This window comes from Juglans regia, chromosome 10 (assembly GCF_001411555.2).
Source record: "Juglans regia cultivar Chandler chromosome 10, Walnut 2.0, whole genome shotgun sequence".
Taxonomy (NCBI): domain Eukaryota; kingdom Viridiplantae; phylum Streptophyta; class Magnoliopsida; order Fagales; family Juglandaceae; genus Juglans; species Juglans regia.
In genome coordinates this window covers 13,199,244-13,223,171 of record NC_049910.1, presented here as the reverse complement: position 1 = coordinate 13,223,171, position 23,928 = coordinate 13,199,244, and the positions used below count along the sequence as shown (strand labels likewise).

The window sequence follows — 23,928 nt, the reverse complement described above, 5'->3', positions numbered from 1 at the left end:
AGGATTTCTCTATTTCTAGATTCTTTTATAATCTAGCAATATCACTCTAAATATAATAACTTGTGGGATTTCATGCCACCATTGCATTGTATCTTCTAACATCCAAGCATATCTGGCTAGCAGAGCGCTGCGTCATTTTCTTATCTTCCAACATGGATGTAGTCTTCAAAACGGTTGAGTAGAGTTTGAATTTCCGCTATTAAAGGACTTTGTCTGGAAAAATTATTCTCCTTAATTCGATCTGATAGCTTAGAAATTCTTTTCCTAAGCTATGTGGATTTAAGTTTCTAATAAAAATAAAAAAAAGAAAAAAATACCAAAGTATTTGTCTATTTGAGAGGTTGAAAGATGTGAACTCTGGTGATGAGAAAGATGAAAAAAAAAAAAAAAAAACCGATGTATTTGAGAGGGCCAAAATTCCTTGGTGCATTGATTGCGCACAAGAAATCTCTCTCTCTCTCTCTCTCAACTTTTGCTTAGCACTTACTAGGTGGCCATTTTGATTTTCACCATGGTTTCTACTAATTATGGTGCACTCTACCGGTGGGAGGAAGAAATGAGACGGTAATTTTAAGTGTACTTCTATTTTTAAGTTGGTGTAAAAGATATTCTTTAGACCATTGACATGACATGATTTAATTTGTAAGAGATTTGAATTTTATATTTCTTTGGCAAATCAAGTTTTGCCATGTCAACGGCATGGAGGGTGTGCTTTACACCACGGCTTACAAATATAATTTTTCTAATTTTAAAGAAGTTTTGTTAAATAAAAGTCGGTGTATTAACACATCACTTGTTATGAAACCCATTACAACTTTTAAAAAGTCAAAACACCAATTATCTTTTAACATAGTTAATATAAAAAAATAATATGGAATGAGCATAAGACTTTCCAGCGATACGATAGTATGCACAAAGGAACTAACTGCCAATATTACAAAGCCAATGATTGAAAGTAAAGTGCTTTAGGATTGCTTACTCTTTTTCATGTGCTCATAATTGTGAGAGTGTTCGTGCCTCTTACCAATGAATCATTTCACTTCCCTATAGTATAGTCAAAAGTTGTTAGCAGATTTTCCATGAAGTTATTTATTTTTATTTTTTTAACTCGTTTCATTCTTATAAGCAATATATTAGTTGTGTAAAAAATAAAACTTGTAAATATAATTTTCATTTTATAGAGGAAAATTATAAATGAGATAATAATTTCATAGAGAAAAACTATATATACAAGTTGTCAACACCATTAATATGACATAATTTGATTTGTAAGAGAAGTTCATAATTAAATTCTCTTAAAATTAAATCATGATATGTCATCAGCATGGATGGTGTGTCCTCTACACCAATTTATAACTAGCATTACTCTTTCAAAGAAATATAAGTTTGAATGTGAGTGTAGAGATGTGGGTATGCGTGTGTGTGGGTGTGACCCATGGGTGTGGTATGTGTTGTTTTTATGCGAAAGGGACTAGGTTTGAGACCATGTGTCTGGGTGTGTGTGGGTGGGTGTGGGAGTGGGCGTGGGAGTGGGAATGATGTTGTGTGTGTGGTGTGTGGGTGTAAGGGTGTGGGGAGATTTTTTACTTGCAAGATGGTGTGAAGAACACACACCCTTCACAAGTCTATGTGTGGATGTGTGTGTGGTGTGGGTTTGGGGGTTTGTGTGAAGAGTTCTTCTACTTACAAACTGGTGTGGACGATAAACCATCCACACTACTTACATGGAAATATTTGATTTATAATATTTAAATATTTAAATTTTCTTACAAATCAAATCATGACATATGAGTGGAGTGAAAGATATATTCTCCACTTTGGCTTACAACTATGATTTTTCATGTGCAAGTGTGTATGTTGTGTGGGTGGTATGTGGATATAGGGAGTCATACTTACAAATCGGTGTGAAAAAACATACATTTCACGTGTATTTCATATCGCTTACATGACATAATTTGACTTGTAAGAAATTTTACTTTAAATTGAAAAAAAAAATGTCAAATTTATGTGGTTTGATCTTTTTCAAAACTAGTACATAGGATTTGAAGAGTTTAGAGCTAATATCTATGGTTAGGGATTGGGTGTGGGACCATGTGTGTGGGTGTGTGTGGGACTGTATACGTGTGCATGGTGTGTAGGTATAGGGGTGTGGGGAAGTTTTTTACTTGCAAGATGGTGTGAAGAACACACCTTTCACAAGTATGTGTATAGATATTTAAAAAAATCTATTCATCATCTTAACTCCCATCATCTTATTATGTGGCATTAAATGATAAGTTTACAAGTGAAATATAATAAATAATTTCTAATCATTTATTGCCACATCATAGGATGATGGAAGGATGATGGAAGTTGGGATGATGAGTAGCATTACTCTAGATATTTATCTTCCACATTGCCTTATAAATATGATTTTTCATGTGCGAGTGTGTAAGGTGTGTTGGTGCTTGAGGAGTCCTACTTATAAATCGGGGTGAAAAACATACATTTCACGAGTATTCCATATCACTAATATGCATAATTTGATTTGTACGAGATTTACTTCAAATTGAGAAAATACTGTAAAATTTATGTGGTCTGCATTTTTTCAAAATTGGTACATAGGATTTAAAAAGTTTAGAGCTAACATCTATGGTTAGGGACTGGGTGTGGGACCATTTGTTTGGGTGGGTGTGGCAAGGGGGTGTGTAGGTGGGTGTGGGTGGGTGTGGGTATGTGGTTGTGTGTGGTGTGTAGGTGTAGGGGTGTGGGGAAGTTTTTTAGTTTCAAGATGATGTGGAGAACACACACCCTTCACAAGTGTGTGAATGTGTGTGGTGTGTGTTTGGGTGTTTATCTGATGATTCATTCTACTTGCAAACTGGTGTGAATGATATATTATCCACGCTGCATACATGGAAAGATTTGATTTGCAATATTTAAATGTTTAAATTTTCTTACAAATCAAATCATGACATATGAGTGGAGTGAAAGATATATCCTCTATGCTGACTTGCAAATATGATTTTTCATGTGCGGGTGTGTATGTCGTGTGGGTGTTATGTGGATATGGGGAGTCATACTTACAAATCAGTGTGAAAAAACACATCCTTCACGTGTCTTCCATATCGCTAACATGACAGAATTTGATTTGTAAGAAATTTTACATTTAATTGAGAAAAATACTATCAAATTTACGTGGTTTGCACTTTATCAAAACTGGTACATAGGATTTAAAAAGTTTAGAGCTCATATCTATTGTTAGGGATTGGGTGTGAGACCATATGTGTGGGTGGGTGTGAGACTGAGGGTGGGTGTGGGTATGCAGTTGTGTGTGGTGTGTGGGTGTGGTGGTGTGGGGAAGTTTTGAACTTGTAAGATGGTGTGAAAAACACACACCTTTCACAAATCTATGTGTAGGTGTATGTGTAGTGTGTCTGGGTGTTTGTGTGAAGAGTCCTCATACTTGCAAATTGGTATGGATGATACACCATCCACACTGCTTACAATGAAAGACTTGATTTACAATATTTAAATTCTTGCAAATCAAATCATGACATGAGTGAAGCGAAAGATATATCCTCCACGTTAGCTTACAAGTATGGTTTTTCATGTGTGGGTGGTATGTGGATATGGAGTCTTACTTATAAATCGATGTGAAAAACGCACCCTTCACGTGTCTCCCATTTTAGTAACATGACATAATTTGATTTGTAAGATATTTTACTTAGAATTGAGAAAATTATTATTAATTTTACGTGGTTTGCACTTTTTCAAAACTGATACATAGGGATTTAAAAAGTTTAGAGCTCACATCTATGGTTAGGGACAAATTTCAAAATTGTTCATCTGTCAGTATTTCGTCAATCTTTTGACGAAAAAGATAATGTAGGCATTGATCGATATGTCACATCTAATAAGAAAAAGGTTACATGTCATTTGTACATCCATTCAATTTTTAAAAACTAAAAAGATTAATTATATTCTCAAGTCGGTATATAGAGCACACATAGTAAACTGCGTACATAATATAATATAATTTGAAAGATTAATTTTAAAAGCTAAATTTTACAAATCAAATTTTATTATTTAAGTAATGTGAATAGTGTACTCCACATACTGGCTTGATAATAGAATAATTCATAAAAAATTTATGGGTGTAGGTGTGTGTGTGGGTGTGGTATGTGTGGTTTGTATGTGGAGAGGTGTGGGACCATGTGTGTGTGTGTGGGACTGTGAGTGAAGGATCGTGGGTGTACGTATTGGTGTGGGTATGTGGTTGTGTGTGTGGTGTGTGGGTAGGACTGCAAACAAACCGAGTCAAGCCGAATTCGAATAAGGGGTCTCAAGCTCCACCTCGAGAAAAATTAAAAAATTCTGATCGAACTCAGCTCACCTAACATATATTAAGGTCAAACTCGACTTGAACTCGAATAAAATAAATAAACAAGTTGATACGAGCTCGAGTTAAATGTTTTGAAATAAGATTATTTCTTTTAATTAGTTTTAACTAGAATTTTGATAATAAATATTAGATTGAACTCTTATTCAATCTAACCTCTCGTTGGACAAATCGATGATTCATCACTTGCCACAATGTAGTTACAAATATGTAAATAATTCTAATTTCTAAAGTATCACAATAAATTACAATTTCAAATGGTAGATCACTAATTATAGCATCAACTAGGAAAACAAACTAAAAAAATAGTAGAAGAAAAGTCAACTCTTATTCACTTCTTATTCACTTCAACCCCATTTTTATGCACATATGACGTAGCATTGCTTAAACAACATTCTTATTGCAAATAAATTAATGTAAATCAATGATTCATCATTTGCCACAATATAGTTACAAATAGGTAAATAATTACAACTTCTAAGGTATCACAATAAATTAAATTTCAAATGGTAGATCACTTATTATAGCATCAACTAGGAAAACAAACTAAAAAAATGGTAGAAGAAAAGTCCTCCAACTCTTATTCACTTCAGCTACATTTTTGATGCACATGTGATATAGGAGCCAATATTCTCATTGCAAATAAATCAATGTACATTTGAATATAGTAGCCAATTATACATTTGACAGAGTTACATAAGTGTATAAAAGTTAGTTTTAATTTAAAGAGAATAAAATCAGATAAACACTTCAGTATCCACCCCATAATTTTCGGCTTACTAGAACTACCTATAGGCTATTGTGCATAAGAATGGAAGTTTGAAGAAAATTTACTGTAAGATCATTCTCACAATTCCCAGAAGAATTACTCACATTCTCACAATGCACCAGAAATATTTTGAGTAGGCTCAACTACTTAAATCCACTAATCTTAACTAAGAGTAAGCCACTTATTGATAAAAAAGAAGATAAATACTAATAATAAACACCTTGTCTAAAAATGAATGAAACATAATAGATTGAATAATAACTTGTAGAATAATAAATAAAATTAATAAACAACCTAATAATAATAGCCAAGAATAACAAACATGAAAGCAATATCAACATGTTAAACTATTTTTTTTAGCACAAAGTACAAAAATAAAACGCTATAAAAAATTATTTCATATTCTTCATATTTCTCCATCATGTACAATTAGACATTTATAAAAAATAGTAGTTTGCGACATTCCATATACTTATGCAATTCAATTAATTCAGCTATTCAAGTAATGAAACTATCATACATGTCCAAGCTTTCAAAACAAAATTAGCAGCTTATCAACTAATATTCCAAATTTCTAGTAACCTTGTCCAGTTGGATAGTTCCAACGAGTCAACAAATTTTTTTCACAAAATAATTACACCCTTACTTAAACAACCTATTCTATAAATATACTTTCTTTAGCTACTAATAGTAGATCAATTCCCAAAATAAAAAAATAAAAAACCAACCAGAAGCCAATCCCCATCAACCTATGATGCAAAACACATTACCTCATTAACAACATGATATAACAAAATAACAATTTAATAATAAATATTTATGATTATACCAAAAACCAACAACCTACTAGCAATTCACGTCAGTGCAGTAAAATATCCTTATAAGTTGGTTCTTCTCTCTACAAAATGAAAGAGAAAAATTAATTAGGATAAGTTCTCAATATGTTAAGAAAAGTTCTAGATGGCAATGGAAAATCACTAAATAAAATTATACATACAGTTGATGGTTTTTTTAGACCATGAAGTACCTGAACCCAATAAGCTCCACATAATAACATTTCTGCTGTTTCAATAGACATTGATGCACGATAAGGATCAATCACTCTACCACCAGCACTAAATGTAGATTCTGAAGCCACTATAGTAATTTGAATTGAAAAATATCACGTGTTATCTTAGATAAAATGTGGTACTTTAGATCATTGACCTTCCACCACACTAAGGCATCGAAATGTGAATTTGAATCCTCACTACAAATATATACACCTTTCTTTAAGTAAACATCCAAATCAAATTTCACTAGTCGAATGGTATCAACACTTCTAACAGATGATTCAAATATAGACATGCCACTCATCACATTCTTCCCCACAGTATTGACAGAACTACCACAAGAAGAACCTATGTCTCAAGCATTTTCATGTCTACTTGACTCCATATGAGCTAAATTATAATTTTCAACATATTCATTATATAGCTCATATAAGATTCTCAAGATGGTTTTTATGTTTCTAGTGGTTTTAGGTTTTGAATAAATTATTGGAAAACAAAATCAAACAAACATCATTTTGAATCTTGGATCCAAAATTCCAGCTACTGCCATAAGCAAGTTACATTCCCCCCAATATTTTCCAAACTTCGTATTCATCTTCACAATCATTGCTCGTATGTAATTATTTTGGTCAAGAAACTTCTTGCTCAGCACATCTTTTATTCTCCATACCTCAAGAAGGAATAAGTTAGCTGTTGGATACTCAGTTCCTAAGATAATATTTGTCACCTCATTAAAAACTCTCAAAATTTGATAGATATTTTCTAATTTTATCCAATTTTCAACACTTGGAACATAATTAAAACCTTGATCTCTATCTTCATATCTTGGAAAGATTTTTTTTTAAACTCTAAGGTTGTTGCTAGCATTAGGTAAGTGTTATTTCATCGGGTAAGAATATCCAAAATAAGTTTCTTTGTTGGTAATTGCAACTGTTTTGTAATATCACTAAATTGTTTTATACGAGTTTCTGATGCAACCAAGTAGTTCACCCATTCTCGAACATGATAGATTTCACCAATCTCGCTAAGTCCATCTTTGACCAATAAATTTGTTATATGTGCACAACAACACATGAAAAATCTTTCCTCCGACAGATAACTTCTTTTTCAAAGAGAAAACATTTTTGAGAACCCTTAAAGCGATATCATTATATCTAGCATTGTCCATTGATATTGTAGAAACTTTGTTCTCAATTCTCCAATCTGTGAAATACTTTTGAAGAGCATTAACAACAATAACACCACCATATGGGGGTGGCATATTACAAAAATTTAAGACTCTTTTTTTGTAAATGACAAATCAAGATTAACAAAAAGATAGGTAACAACCATATACAAGATCTTTTGACATGAAGTCTACATGTCTGTTGTTATGTTGACTTTTTTCACAATTCTCAATATTGTTTTTATCTTCTTTTTCTCAATTTCATAAGTGGATTCACAATCATTTTTTGTTGTAGTACAACTTATCTTTTGCCAATAAGGAGTATTAGCTCTCATAAATTTATTAAACATAACATATTCTATCATAAAAAATGGATACTCATGATAAAGTATCATGTAAGAAGCAAGTTCTCTTACATTTTTCGTATCATACGAGAAGTTTTTACTGTGTTCACACATTCAAAACCTTTCATATCAATAGTTAAAACCTTTTGTTTTGCAGAAGCCGCTATATGTGGAAGACAACTTGTCAAGTGCCTATGGAAGTGAGTTGTAGAACCTGATGAAGAAATAGACAATAAGTCTTTGCAATAGTTACATTCAGCTTTCTTTGTACCATTCTTAACCACTATTTTAAAATCTTTTCAAAAAGTAGAAGTTTTCTTCCTAAACTTCCTTTGTTATGCATATTTTTGGGGATCCTTAGGGGCACTTGGGTTTCTTCTCCACTAATAGCACCGTCAACTTTATGGTTCCCATCATTACTATCACACTCTATAAAGGTTGTGGCAGTTTCACCTTCTTGTATAGGTTCTATGTCTTTCATGAGTAGACTTGTAGATAAGCATTCTACAATTGTAACATTTTTAGACATGTCTTCTAAAAGATTTTTAGACAAGCAGTGACAACATTAGACTTTAAAATGAAAAACAAGTAATAAAGTCAAAATAAATGAATAACAATTAAACAACAAATGAATAACAAGTCAAAAGGAATCACGCTTAAAATAAAGTATGAGTAACAATTTATTAAAATTTGCTAGATATGCCAGAAACCCTCTAATGCACAAACAACCTCCTAGTGAATATTATGAAGGCATCTTACTCACAACTATAATGATGTAGACGATAGGAACATGTAAGTTTGTAATAAATATAGAACATTATAATCTAAAATTTGTGCAGAAAGGTGCATTATTTATTAAGTAATTAAACTTAACAAGAATATAAGCCACTAACAGAAAACTAAAGAATGAAAACTGCTACATTTAATCGATCTAGAAGTATTTTTAAAAAGAATATAAGCCATTAACACAAACTAGAAGTATTTTTACATACTAAATTACAAATTATAAAAACTTTATAAAAATAGTAGTAGAAAATCAACAACAAAAATAAACACAAAAAATCAACAACACTACTACTAGCACAATCAACAGTAGCAGAAAATCAACAACAAAAATCCAACATCCACAAAAAAATTGAGAAGAAAATAATAAACAGACACTACTTTCAGATGGAAAAATAATGGAAAAAAAAATCTAAGAATGCTGCTTAGATCCACACCAAAGAGAGAACGAAAAAATAATCGAGAAGAATCATACCGCAACACACTGGGACAAAGAACAAATATGAGGAATTGAGAACTACAGAGAATAAAGCTAATGGGAAACAAAAAAAAAATGATAAAGAAGAGAAAAGAGATCGACAAACACCATACCCACAAGCCACAACACATTGAAACAAAGAAAATACAAAGCACCCGACCGAGACACAATTTCCCCCCTCTTCTGAGCCTCACTAGTCACTCCTGAAATAACTCTACTATCGGGCAAAAACAACGCAGTGTCTCTGTGTAACACATCCTCTCAATCTGAAAATGTCTCATCACAGGACTATGTAAGCAACTAGACGAAGGAAAAACCAGTCCTCCAATAACGAAATTAACGACCAGAAGAAGGAAAAAAAAAATTGTGAAGAGTGTTAAGTTGGGAAAAGTAACCGTATGGTGGCACGTTGGGAAGTGAGAACTAATGTAAATAGTGTTAAGTGATTTCATACGTTGGGAATTGAAGTCTTGGGAAAAAGTTGAAGAGCTAATAGCTGAAACTTATGTAAATAGAACTCAAGTAATGGTGGGAATTGATGCAAATTGTATTAGGGTTTGTTTGGATAGTGAGATGAGATGAGATGGTTTTAGATAAGTTGAATAAAATATTGTTAAAATATTATTTTTTAATATTATTATTGTTTTGAAATTTGAAAAAATTGAATTGATTATTATATTTTGTGTGAGAATTTGAGAAAATTATAATGATGAGATGAGATGAGAAGATTTATGTATCTAAACGAGCTCTTAAAGCGATGTCATACGTATTGGGAAGTGAAGTCTTGGGCAGCACTAACGTTAGACCTACATCAAGAATGCCTAGTATATTAAAGTGATTTTAAAAATTACATATTAAAGTTATTAATTTAATATTAAAGTATTAAGTTATCATGATATAATATTAAATATGTCTAAATAATCAAAATGAAATTAAGTATGAAAGTGTAGTAATCAAATTAGAGTTGCTTACTTTTTATAAACATTTGACTCAATAATTCTTTTGTGAACTTAATACATTATTATAGTTAACATTATGCTTTCGTCACCTTGTTATACATAAAGTAACAAAGTATATTACTTATACAAAGTATAAAAAATAATACATATAACACATAAAATATATACAATAAAAGAATATATGTAAGAATATATATAGAAATATTACAAGTATTGTGACAAGGCAAAACGAGTCGAGTCGAGTTTATACTAATTTTGTTCACGGGTCTAAACCGAGTCGAGTCAAAATTATACGAGTTTAGCTCATTTAATATTCGTACCACTATTAGTGGTCTCGAACAGCTCATTTATCAAATGAACCGAGTTTATACGAGTCGAGCTCAAACTATTCATGAACAACTCTGTTCGTTTGTAGCCCTATGTGTGAGTGTAAGGACTTTCTTTTACTTACAAGATGCGTGAAGAACACACCTTTCACATGTCTATGCGTAGAAGTGTGTGATGTGGGTCTGGGTGTGACTCGTGGGTGTGATGTGTTTGTGTGGAGGAGAAATTCTATATATAAGGAAAAAAGCTACTTACAACCGAAATGGGGAACTGGTGCGGAACCGTGTCCTATGTGGCACATTACAAAACGGCATCATGTCCATTTTGAAATCAAACCCAAATCTAGAATGCAATTCCCTCATTTTTCATTTTCACAACAAAAATTTGTCCCGCTTAATCTAGTATCTTCTCCCCATTGATTCCCATCGTCTTTCCCCATGAAGCCCTGTCGTCTTCACTCAACCACGAACCCTCGAACCCACATTACCGAACCACTTGGTCTTCTGCACCGAACCACAAACCACAGAGCCCTTTCGTTTTCACCGATACAACAAACCACAGAGCCCTGTCATCTTCACCGAACCACGAACCACGGAGCCCTGTCGTCTTCACCGAACCATGGAGGTCTTCTGCACCGAACCACGAACCCACAGAGCCATGTCGTCTTCAAACACGAAGCCCTGTCCTCTTCAAACACTAGATTTGAAATGTGAAGCCCTAACCCTAACCTGATATGTGAAGTCCTAACCCTAACCCTAACCCAAAAACCTAACCCGAAGCCCTAACCCGAAACCCTAACCCTAACCCTAACCTCAAAAAATTTGGCATAATCATCAATCAGGCCGAGTTTCAAAATCAGGTTAGTTCTCTGATTGTTATATTTTCTTTTATATTTTTGAGCTCTGATTAAGAACTTCTCTTTGAATCCCTATGAAGAATCATAAGAAAAATGGAAATGTTAGTGGGCTGAATTTCTATTTCATGAGCAATGGATTCTGGGATGTGTATTGGGATTGTAGAGTTCACCGATAAAAGAAAAATCAATTTCTATTGTCAAACTTTGTATTTGTCCCTCGGATGGAATTATTTGAAAAATCATTGATTTGTCCCCTGAGTTTAGATTAATGATATGTATAATCTAATTTAGTTTACAATACAGGCATACAGAGTTGAGCTAGAAGCAAAATTGAACAAGTTAAGATAAGAGAACGCCCACCTTAAAGAGGCTTTGGTAATAACACATGGAATGTTTGATCTTTTAATTAAAATGTTATTTTTCACATAGAAATTACTAATATAATTAGAAATCTTCTTTTATTTCTTTTTCCCAAACAGGCAGATATTGACCGGAAAAGAAAGCAACAGGTAACTATAATACAATTTCTTTTAGTACCATTAATGTGTGTGTGTGTGTGTATGTAAATGATCTTATGCTTTCAGAGTAACCCATCCTATATTTTGCATTTTGTGCTGAACCCAGCCCACCTGTTTTGCTTAGTCCTGTCTAGTTTCTTTGCAAAAGAATTGTGTTTGGGTCACTTTATAAACTGATGGCCATGCGCTTGAAGTATGTAATAATTTGCAAATGTAGGGACATTCAATGTGGATTTGTTCTCTACTAGCTAGCTAACATGTGTAAATTATTTACAAGATGTTCTATTATAAAATCCTTGTCTCGCTGTGATCAGTATTGCGGCTAAAATAGATCTTCTGTATTCATCCAAGGAATACAATAAGCCATTGATTGGTGCTTTATTTATGATTGGTTATTAACAATAGAAGCGATCTAAATATGAACTATAGATGTATTAACTAGATTTGTAGATTATAAGAACAAGTAATTGATTTCAAATCTGCTTTGCCCAATTGAGTCTTGGGGCAAATACAATTTTTGTTTTTTTAATATCTGATTTTCTTTTTGTTGTTTTTTCTTGTTAGTTAGACTTGCTTAATTGTTAGTCACCGAGTGCTTATTAAAACAGATCCTCTGTATTCATCCAAGGATAGCGCCTGCCTCTTTCTTCTTCTTTTTTCATGTCTTTGCTTACCAATGTTAAATATACATGGTTTGACTAATACAAGGGATCCATGACTTGGTTTTTCAAAATCACACATGGTATCATCCCAATCATCGAATTTAGTTAATGATGATATCATAGAATCACCAACTTGTTGGTGTGGTTTGCAATAGCACTAAAGATGTCCTACACTAAAATCCTAGAAGGAGATTCTTTGCCTGCCCAAAATATAATACGGTAAAACAACTTTATATTTGTCAGATTTGCATATCGATTTGTTGGTTGCAGGGTTTATAGGGAACCATGTTAATTGGGAGTTTGTACTGTGTGCAGGGAGATGCGATACGTGAATTCTTTGTATGGGCAGATATATTTCAGTTGATAGAGGAGAACATTTTATCAAGAGAGAATAAGACTTGGAAGACGATGGATGATGTATTAAAGTGCGAGTATGTTGTTCGCAAAAGGAAAGATAAAGTGAGAGAGATGGCAAAAAATCTAAAAAAGGAAAAGCGAAAGTTATTGTGTTTGTATTAGATTGTCACCTTTGTAATAGTGTTTGCTTGGTTCGGATAATTTTCAGGTAAAAAGTCATTTTGTTGGATTAGATCATTAATTGTAGAGGTTCATTTTGGCTAGTTTAAGTAACCATTTATTTGGGTTTGTTTCTGTTTTGCTTATATGCTATTGTGAAAAAAACAGACTTTGCTTGGGAACTTGTTTTGTAAATTATTTGTGAAACTTGTGTAAAAATAGGACTTTGCTTATATGTTTTGTAATAGGTGTTGTACTGCTTTTATGAACTGGGAATTTTTTGTGGAAATGTTGGAATACATACTACTAGGTGTTTGAAGTCAGAGATTATTAGATGGGCAATCTGTCATAAAAAAAAAACTTGTAAAAAACTACACATACTGCTTTTATCAATTGAATGCATGAGCTTGTCCCTACTCTTTTATATAACGACAGGTTTCTGAGAAAAGAAATAGGTTCAGACAACCAACATGCTAAGGAGGACCAAAGTCATCTAGAGAAAATCAAAGGATATCCACAATGAAATGTGGAAAAAAAAAAAAAAAACACTAACTTCCAGTTCCAAGCATAGCTATTAGCTACCATCTTTCACACCCTAAAAAACAACTGAAGGGAAAGAGGGTACAAAATATAACTACTAACATATTATGAAAGAAAATAGTTAAATCAACAAGCTTAGCTGAAACTTAAATGAAATGTTATCTTTTGTCAAAAAGGGAAAAAAAAAACACGAAAAATTCAAATCTAAGGTCTGCATTTCAACAAAGAAACTTGGCATTAGAACTGGTGGAACAACCTTATCTAAAAAGGTTATTGCCAGATTGCTTTGGATAGAAGTAAACTCAAACCAAACAGAACTTTTAGACCACGTACAATAATAAGAATAGTCAAATGAGTAACTGCAAGGAAACCATTGGTTTAACAAGGCATCATGTGTGTCCCACCCATCTGATACCATGTCAATTATACCAACGAGATTCCATCAAGAGAATGGATATTTTACTAAAAGTGAGAAAAATTTTAACAACTTTTCTTTTCTCATGTCCTGAACTTTCTCGAAATAAAAAAAAAATATATAAGAATGATATAAAAAAATAAACCACAAGGTGCATGTCCTGGAGTAATTTCCCATGTAATGTCCCACGTAAAATCAAACACAAAAGTAACAATACACAAGTCATATACATAGCCATAATTCTTGAAAGCGCTCAAAACTGCTTCGATACAGCAGAATACAAGTTCTACACATAGCCATGATTGCCAGTTGTATGCTACTTTTGCTCATCAAGTACTCAAAACTGCTTCCAGTCTTCAGGCCTACAATTCTGTCAATACAATCAATAAAATCTACCTCAAATACCAAAAAAACCACTAATTAACCAAACAATATATGTCATCAATAAAATCAATATAGACAACTTTAGACACAGACTTTGAAACAATCAGTTTTAATCAATTTTTTTTTTTTTTTTCATTCTGGTTTTAGTATCTAACCATTAATGAGTGTTGGGCACATGCATCAACCAAATCCTTGTCATGTTAAAACCTAGCCTAAATCAGTTTGTCATGTTAAAACCATGACACATTTACACATAGCTGTTTGGAGACCAAAGTTTAATATCCTAGCCTAAATCAGTTTGTCATGTTAAAATCATGGCACATTGACTCGTTAAAACCACACTGCTGTTTGTAATGTTAGAATTGTGACACATTGACCTATTTCAATATCCAATGAACTGAATAGACCAAGGTTCAGCAACTTCCAAATAGATTGAAGGAGGGTCTCAGATTTCATTCCAATGCATATATAAATGTGAACAAACAGCACTATGGTGAACAAAATACAAAGATTAATTGCATTGAATGAAGTTTGAAACAAAAAGAACCATCAAAACAGGGGCGTTAATTACACATAATCAGCATGTTCTTAATGTTGCATTTCAAAACACTATTTCTAAATTTAAAACAAAAAAGAACCATCAATTAAAAAATAAAACGAAAAAATGAAAGAAAGAATCCCCGAAATGGTCCAAAGTCTCATTTCCAAAGACCTTTCATATTCAAACTACTCAAATGCTTCTCAAATTGACATAGATTGACATAAAGGAAAAAGAAGAATAAGAATAATATTATCTAATACATACCCACGATAATCATATCATTCTCGTGGTTGTGATCCATCAAACCCAAATTACATCTGTAAAAAATATTAACTCAATTTAATGTGTTGTCAACTAATATCATTAAAATACCGTTATAGTTTGGATCCACTTATGCTTTCTTGACTTTGAAGTACTGTTTCTCGAGGTTGGGTTTCACTAATGTTAATAGCTGGTATGCTTTCTGGAATAACCTGATGATAAATACTTGTAAAAAACATAGCAATAAATCATAACTCAAATATAAATATATACTTATTATATTACTTGCAGGTATCCAACATTGGAGACGTCCAAATCGGAAGGACAAAATAGCCTCCTGCAAGTGTCCACGATTGGTGTATCTTCCCCATCTCGCTAATAAAATAGTAATCAATTTGTCAGATAGCATTTATATGAAAATTTAAGTAAACAAGTAATATTACAAATCTGGACCTATTTGCATTTTCCCTTTCCCTGTGCTTTCTTCGTCTTCTCCTTAACTTTTCGCAGGTCTCTCTCCATCCTGTATGCTCTCTTTAGAGATGAGGGTCTGCCTTTTCCTCGCATAATACGTGGACTAAGTACTTTTGTTGAACTACCAATTGTAGTTGTGTCCTTTGTCGTGACATCGACATTTAAACACTTTTCAATCATTGATGGAGGTTCTTGGTTTGCTTCTTATAACTCAATCATTACATTTAACTTAGTCGTTGCATCCTCAGTATGCTTTTTCGAACTCGCCGCACAAGTAATAATTTTATAACAGATATTTAACAGACTTGAATATCTATTAGCATTTTCTCGTTGATCCCCTACATCATAGCCCCTATGGATTAACGTGTATCTTCTTTTGATATCCTTCCTCTATCGATCCAAAATGTATCTATTTGGTATTGTCTTAATCCCGTTACATTTGAAGACGGCGAAGATGTGCCGGCACACTATCTCCCTCATTTGAAATAAACCACAAGAATACTTGGCGACTGCATTGTCCTCACTAAAATCCACTGAATGTGTAACCAGCTTAGTAAAATCTTTAGCACGAATTTCATCCTCTACTAGATAGGTCTTGACTGTAGCATTCGCCTTAAGTAAAACTGGATCCAAGTTGATAATGTCGGCAAGTTGGTGTTGAACTTCCCTGAATTTAGCATTTGTGTACAAATCTTGATATCTCTTTTCAATTGGAGCTCTAGAGATGCAGGGAATTGTGACGTTGAATGACTGGAAGTCCGCGCAATTTTCATTCTCAATCTTCTTTTTCAAGGCATTATCATACTGATCGACAAACTCTTTCAAGTTTGTCTTAGCATGAACATAACCATCAAAGAAGGTATTCATGCTCTCACTCCGCTGCGTTATACTCATTCCAGCCCAAAAAACATTTTTCAAGAAGGCCGGTATCCAATGCTCACACTTAGTGTATAAACTCTGCAACCAGACATTCTCATGCAAGCTGTACATGCTAATCAACTCATCCAAACATTTTTCAAACTCTTCTAGTGTTTGTGTGTCATACACATATTTCATCAGTACAGTTTTCATTCCAGTTTTGTAAGAACCATAACAACCAAGCTTTTCAGGGACTTTCTTAAGTATATGTCACAGGCAAAATCTATGTCGAATTTCTGGGAAAACAATTGTAATTGCATTTTTCATGGCTCTGTCTTAGTCAGTGATAATAGCCTTCAGTGCTATACCATCCATACACTGCAACCAAGTTTAGAATAACCACACGAAGGTCTCGGTATCCTTAGAGGAAATCAAGCCAGCTTCCAACAAAATGGACTGCCCATGGTGGTTTACACCAACAAATGATGTAAATGGCAACCTATATCGGATCGTCAAGTATGTGGTGTCGAAGGTAATGACATCCCCCAAATATTGGTAGGCTGTTTTACTACGGGGGTCTGCCCAAAAAATATTTTTTAACCTTCTGTTATCATCCAAATCCATTAGTGCAAAAAATCCAGGATTTTTGTACTGCATCTGTAAAAAGTAGTCTCGAAGTATTCTAACACCACCTGCACCCAATCGTAGATGCCGTGCCTTATCGATGTAGTTACGGCAATCCTTTGTCAAAAACGGGAGGTTTTCAAAACCACCCGCGCCAACAACAAGAGACCCGAAACTCTTATTTATTCGGATGCCGGCCAAATCATTTGTATTTAAGACCCTTTTAACGGATTCACTCACTTCTCTATTACATCGAAAGAAGCGAGATTTCTTTGGATTGAGACTGTGGTTGTGGATATTGTGAACTGTAGTCAGCCGAAACTTACAATCAGCAACTTTTAAGGCATTAATTTTTGTCTTACATTCCGTCTTTCCTGTCGGACATGGGTTGGCGACATTTATAGTCCTATTTCGGGCCTTCCCTCCATGGGCACAGACAAGAGTGACATATCTCACAGTCTCATCCTCTTTCCTCTCACTAATTTTTGTCATCACCCCAAACCCACATTTTTTGCCATATTCCTTATAATAACTCATTAAATCTTCTAAGGAATTAAACTCCTTCCTCGAAACTGGCTCATCATCACCATCAATTTGCACTTTCTCAGATGTTCCGGCACTACCATACTCGATTTCTTGTGCATCTAGTCTATTAGGATGAATTTCTTCAACTCTAGAAGATGTAGCTGTCGATTTAGTTTACCCAACTGAGGGTCTATTATCCTTCGTATCGAGAAATCTACTTGTAACAGAGGTATTGCTGAGAGACAACTGGTCTTCCATGCCATGTTGAAATGGGTAACTAGCATTCTGGCAAAAAGAAAAAAAATGCAATTAAACTCTTCAAAATAACCAACTGCAATTTAACTTTTCAAAAAAATCAACTTATTAAAATTAAACGGAAAACATGACATCACAACTTGTACATTGCTTGGATATTGGTTGACAGCGGAAAATGGGAGAAAACCCAGTGACCATGCAGGCACTGGTCCATAGTAACCGTGCATTGAGATGTTTGGAGAAGTTGATGATATGTCCTGAAATGTTATTGGATAAATTATTGATGTGTTGAGAAAATAAATATCAACTAATCTTGAATCTAATGTTATTGATATATTAAATTAAATAACATACTGTGGATTGGGGTTCATAGTAACCATGTATTGAGATGTTTGGAGAAGTTGATGGTATGTCCTGAAATGTTATTGGATAAATTATTGTTATGTTGAGAAAATAAAAATCAACTAATCTCGAATCTAATGTTATTGATATATTGCAAATAAAATAACATACTGTGGATGAGGGATTTGAGCTATATGGTCTTAGGGTAGATGGATGTTCTTTTCCTTTTTCCATGCTGAGAGGGAGACAAATGCATCTTGTCAATAGCAATATTGTAGAACTCAAACCACATTAAAATCTATGAATTAGTACAATGGATTTCATTTCAAATAAATGTTTAATATTTATTTTATTTATGAGCATGTGACAATGCAAATATGGTTTCCAAATGGGGGGCAAAGTACCAATATTACCCATATCATAATATTTTTTCCATGTTTGTTGTTGGTTTACGACGATTTTATATCTTATCATGATATTTCTTTAAGATGAAATGTGGAATTTTTTTTTTCATCTTTTCTTTAGCACACTTTGTATGTATGTTTGATCAATTGACTTGTAGTTTAATTAATTAGTATGTCATTGTTTTGTAATAACAAGATGGAGAAACTCCAATGAAAGATTAATTCTCTCTTTGTAAACATAAAAAAGAGAAGAAGCTGAAGCTGTTGATATAATCATCAGTACTACTGTATAAGGATATTATAAAGTGCTGGAGATAAGAGGAATACACTTCTTTAATATAGAAAAGAAAGAAAAAAAAACCTTTGTATAATTCAAAATGCACGTCTTCCTTACTCCTCCTGGTCTTACTCAGTTTTTTGTTCTTGTAAAACATAATTGTCGAGGCTACGTATTTTGTTAATTTCTCATTGCATGCCTATGTATAGATAATATTGATGAATAAAGGCTGTTTTCAACATTCAGTGTCTGATATATCATGGGATGCACACCTATTGAATCAAATCGATGGGTGGCTAATTAAGCAAATATTTTCTTAAGGAAATAATTATCAACTCGAAGCATCCCACCATGATTCTTTCTCTGATTGCAAATATCATGTTTTTTTCCAACTTTTTTCTAATATATAATCGAATTATCAACTGCAGATTAGACTTAACACAAATAATGATTAGCCTAAACAGCTGAAGAAAAAAAATTAATCCGCATCTCTTTTGCTTAGATTTGATGAGACATAGCACATATTAGCATATATTAATATAAACAACCTCCCACAAGCTTATTAAGTATCAGATTAATGGACTTCAAAACAATGAAAAAAAATGCTCAATTAATCCAATGAGATTAGCTTAAACATGATGGATTAATATAAGTCTGCTTTGAAAAGCAAAATCCGAAACTCCAATAGAAAGCATAAGGTTTGTTTAAAGTAAAGCTTCACTTGTTTACTTGATAATATATAATAAATTAGAAGTCAATTAGAAGTTAATGCATGGAGAAATACAATAGCAACGGAAGATCATGATAATATTACTGTAATCATGATGAGGTATAGCTAGCTAGCTAGCTGGTCCTAATATATAAAAACAAATATATTAGTCTATAAAAACAGAGTTGCACTACACCTATTTGATAAAACATCACAGAGAAGAATTTGGACCGAGTATAATTCATTTCATAGCTTGTATATCCTTGATACAATATGACCAACACAGTGCAGTATTTATAGACTTCATTTAGTCTATATTCTAGTGGACACAATAGATTTCATACCTTCTATTTCCTTGATACAATATGAATGTCAAAGTGAAGAACTATTGAAGTCCAAGCATCTTGTCAAAAAGTGGCGTTCTAAATGGCCATTTTAAGGGCAGCCAAAGCCAATGTTTATGCTGTCTGTTAGATTCAATGTTTGCCATTATCAACTACGAATTGCCAAAGAAGAGAATATGTGAAAGAACAACAGAAAATCAAGTCCAAAAGAAGTTCAATAAATACTAGAAGAACCGTGGTTGGAAGAACCTGTTTGCGACTACTTAGATTTGGAAAGCCCAACCCATGTCGACGGTGGCTCAGATCTGGAATGTGTGATGAACGTTAGACGGCAACAACCGGTTAGGTCCACGGTGGCGACCACAGACGGTTCTTGGTTCAGAGAAGAATCGGAGGTTCAGAGGCTGAGTGAGAGTGTTTTCTTCTTTTTGCTTTTTTGCTTTCCCTCCATTTCTTCTCCTACATATTTCACTTGCTCGGGTTTTTTTTTAATTAAATTATCAGCTGCCATGTCAGCCGATTCCGCATCGGTGGTTGCATATAGAAGAATTGATATATAAGTCAATGTGGATAACACAGCTAATAAAGTACTTACATGTCATGACTTGATTTAGGAGTACTACTATTCTAAGGCATCTACACCACATATACCTTATATGGAATAATTTGATTTGGAAGATAAATTTTAAAATTTGAATATTACAAATCAAATCTTACCATTTAAGTAATGTGGATAGTATACTCTACATACCTATTTGAAAATAGAATCAGATCTTTTAGTTAGGACTGTAAATTTAAGTCGCTTAACCAGCCCGACCCGAATTTTCCTACCCGATTTAGCCAACTCAAATTGAAACGAGTAAGAAACGAAGGAATTCCAATTGAATTTTGAAATAATTCGGTTGTATCTATTAATACTTAATAACCGGATTTGATGACAGAAACGGCATCGGTTTAGTCATTTACTCGAATTTCTTTCTACAAGAAGACACTCCTCAGTCTTCCTCTTGATTCTCTCATTGTACACTCAGCACTCTCACTCTTAGAACTCACTCTCAGACACTCTCCTCTCCCTTGGCCCTCGCAGACTTGGTCGAAGCTTGCTTGCCTTATAGGCTCTATCTCAGTCTTCCAAGCTCACAAATCCCTCTCTATTGTAGATATCAGCTCACTCAGTGTCTCGCTCGCTCGCTCTCACAGAGCACTCTAGCACCACCTTTCCGAAGTTGTAAGTGTCATGCCTTATTAATATAATTGCAACAATCTTTCTTCAAGAATAGAAGGTTCTCAAATCCACTCATGTCAACGACAATAGAGTTGAAACTCTTATTCATTCGGATGCCAACCAGAATATTTGTATCTAAGACTTTCTTTAATGAGTCACTCACTTCTCTATTGCATCAAAAGAATCGATATTTCTGTGGACTTAGGCTATGATTGTGGGTATTCTGAACCATTGTCAACTACAACATCTCATCGATTTTTAAGGCATTTATCTTTGCCTTATAGTCCGTCTTTCCTATCGAATGTGGCTTGGCTACATTCGACATCCTATTATGTGCCTTGCCACCATGAGCACAACCAATCGTGACATATCTGACACTCTCATCCTTTCCTCTCTCACTTATTTGTGTCATACCCCAAAACTGCATTGCTTAGCGTATCGCTTATAATAAGTGATTAATTCTTTCAAAGAAGTAAACACACACAAAAAAAAAAAAAAAAAGAAGAAGAAAAGAAAAATTGGGCTTTGTGGGTTCCTCTAGCTGAATGGTGATACTACACCACTCAACACTCATCGACAAAGTTCAACCCTTTCCATGCATTGTATGGGTACCCCCTCCTAAACTGACTAGTTTTGTCCCAGGCCTTTCTCGAGTGGAAACAATGGAAGAGACTTTATAAACAAGAGATCAAATGCTAGCAATACTCAAGCACAATCTTCAAAAGGCACAAGACATAATGAAAAGGTATGTGGATGTAAAGCGAAAGGAACAAACATTTCAAGTTGGGGATCAAGTTTACCTTTGACTCCAACCATAACGACAACTTTACAGTGGACCATCGAAGAAACGTGAAGTTGGCCTTCTATGGGCCATTCCCAATCCTTGGGCGGGTGGGATCCATCGCATACAAGCTCCTGTTGCCTGCCACGACAACCATCCATCCAATGTTTCATGTGTCGTAGTTGAAGAGGAGACTTGGCCAATGGAATGTCTACCTACCCACACTACCACCCATAAATGCCGCCGGGGTCCTCAAACCAAAACCAAAACGCATCATGGCCAGACGAGTTTGCAACTTTAAGAACTAGCCCCTCACATAGTTCCTGGTTCAATGGTAGGGACAATTAGCCAACGACACCATGTGGGAGCTGTGCGAGAGGCTGAAAGAATCATTCCCCCACCTTGTGGGAAAGGTGCTGTGAAGGGGAGGACTCTGTCACACATCTCATTAGCCTTAGGGTTCGAATGCAGGAAAGAAGACTGAAGGCGAGATGAAAAAGAGATTAGGGTTATTGTTGGGCTATCGTTATGGGCCAGGTTATGAGTAGGTGAAGTATGGGTTACTATAAGCCTGAATCTCATTAATAAAATTGGTAGTCCAACGTGTAAGGTCCATGGGCTTGACGCCCAATTCATATTTTTACTTGTTTTCTAGTAGTTATTTTGTAAGCCTTCTAGAGGGGAATCTGTTTGTTTTTCCTAGTGTCAGTCCCTATTAGAGAGCCACGACCTGTATGTCATCCTTATGCAAAATTTCATCAGTTTGTTAGTCTGGTAGTTTCTCTCTCTTTCTCTCTCTCTCTAAACTTTCTAGAGGCACTCCCCTCGAAGGAGATTATCCTACAATTCAATACAAATCCTAGTTTCTCTATTATACAGAATTTGCAAATTGTTACACGGACTGACTTCAATGTCCTTGCATTGTGACGACAATCGACAAAGACAACTGTATCAAACTCGATAGTCTTGGTGAGCGATAGAGATCAACTTTGTGGTTTAGTCTGAGATAGAGGGCAATGAGATGAGAGAGGAACCGAGATCTATACTGTCATCTTTCATATCTTTTTCTTCTAAGATCAAACAGAGTTCTCCTGCTTTTTCATTTGTTTTTTATTTCATTTTTTTTCCTTCGTGGCGCTGATGTAGCGTTGTGCCACATCAGCTGATTTCATAGCGACTCCCCATCAGCGACTGTACGTAGCAAAGCTGGATCAGGCCTTATTCAGTTGGCACTGAGTCCTGATTCAACTGATCCTCCACTCCCTATTTGAAAGAGTTATTGGGTTTGTAATGGAGATTGAGTAAATGATCAATTCCACAGTTTGGTGTAAGATATTTGTAGGGGTCAAATCAACAGCCTATAATTTAGCCTCAATATAAGGTCGAAAATCAAGTTAAGAGATAAAGCCAAGAATAGACAGGACAAGTTGACTTAGACTCCTAAGAGGAAAGACATACAAACTTCTAAACGAAAAGTGACTTAGACTTCTAACAGGAAAAGATTTTACAAGGCAAGTTGTACCTATATATATGAGGGGATCCCCCACAAAATGAAAGAACTCTCAATATGTTCTCTACACACATGATCTCTCCACAAGCTCTCCCTACAGGAACTCCACCACACAACGACTCCAAAGGATCTCCCATAAATTTCTCTATTGTATTGAGTAATATGCGAGATCATAAAAGATTGTAAATTCATCAATCATAGTGGATTTCACCCCCAAACAACTTGTGGATGTAGGCATTATACTGAACCGTGTAAATTTCTATATCTCTTTTTATTTACTTATTTATTATTTATCATATAGATGAACTTGAAGAACACCGTAACGAAATCCGAATCATTACCGTGGGCCGATGATGATTCTTTCCTCCCTTCCGGTCTGTTGTGCAAATTAAGACATTAAGAATATTAATTATACTCCATTAATAAGACCCATATATACAACATTTGTTTTTTACAATATCTTTGTAGAATTTAAAAATAAAATTCGATGGCTAACATTGATTTTTTTTTCAATAACTTTGATGAGGTGACAATTTCACATAAATCAATTGTAAAATAAATAATTGTCTATATCATTATTTGAAAGAAAAAGTAGAGCAATATTCCGGGACGCACTTATCATCAGTCTTTTTAAATGGTATTTATAAAT

General features: G+C 34.1%; 2 protein-coding genes across 2 annotated transcripts; both read right to left on the bottom strand.

The window, feature by feature from the left end:
• Positions 1 to 15,815: 15,815 nt before the first annotated feature.
• Positions 15,816 to 16,481, bottom strand: LOC118349638 (protein FAR1-RELATED SEQUENCE 5-like). The gene has a single exon (XM_035695136.1). It carries the CDS (start codon positions 16,479 to 16,481, stop codon positions 15,816 to 15,818), a length of 666 nt encoding a protein of 221 aa, XP_035551029.1.
• Positions 16,482 to 16,673: 192 nt separating this feature from the next.
• Positions 16,674 to 21,930, bottom strand: LOC118349637 (protein FAR1-RELATED SEQUENCE 5-like). The gene is made up of 2 exons (XM_035695135.1): positions 21,789 to 21,930; positions 16,674 to 17,593 (listed from the first exon to the last, which is right to left on the bottom strand). The coding sequence occupies exons 1-2, from the start codon at positions 21,928 to 21,930 to the stop codon at positions 16,674 to 16,676; spliced, it is 1,062 nt and encodes a 353-aa protein (XP_035551028.1).
• Positions 21,931 to 23,928: the final 1,998 nt, after the last annotated feature.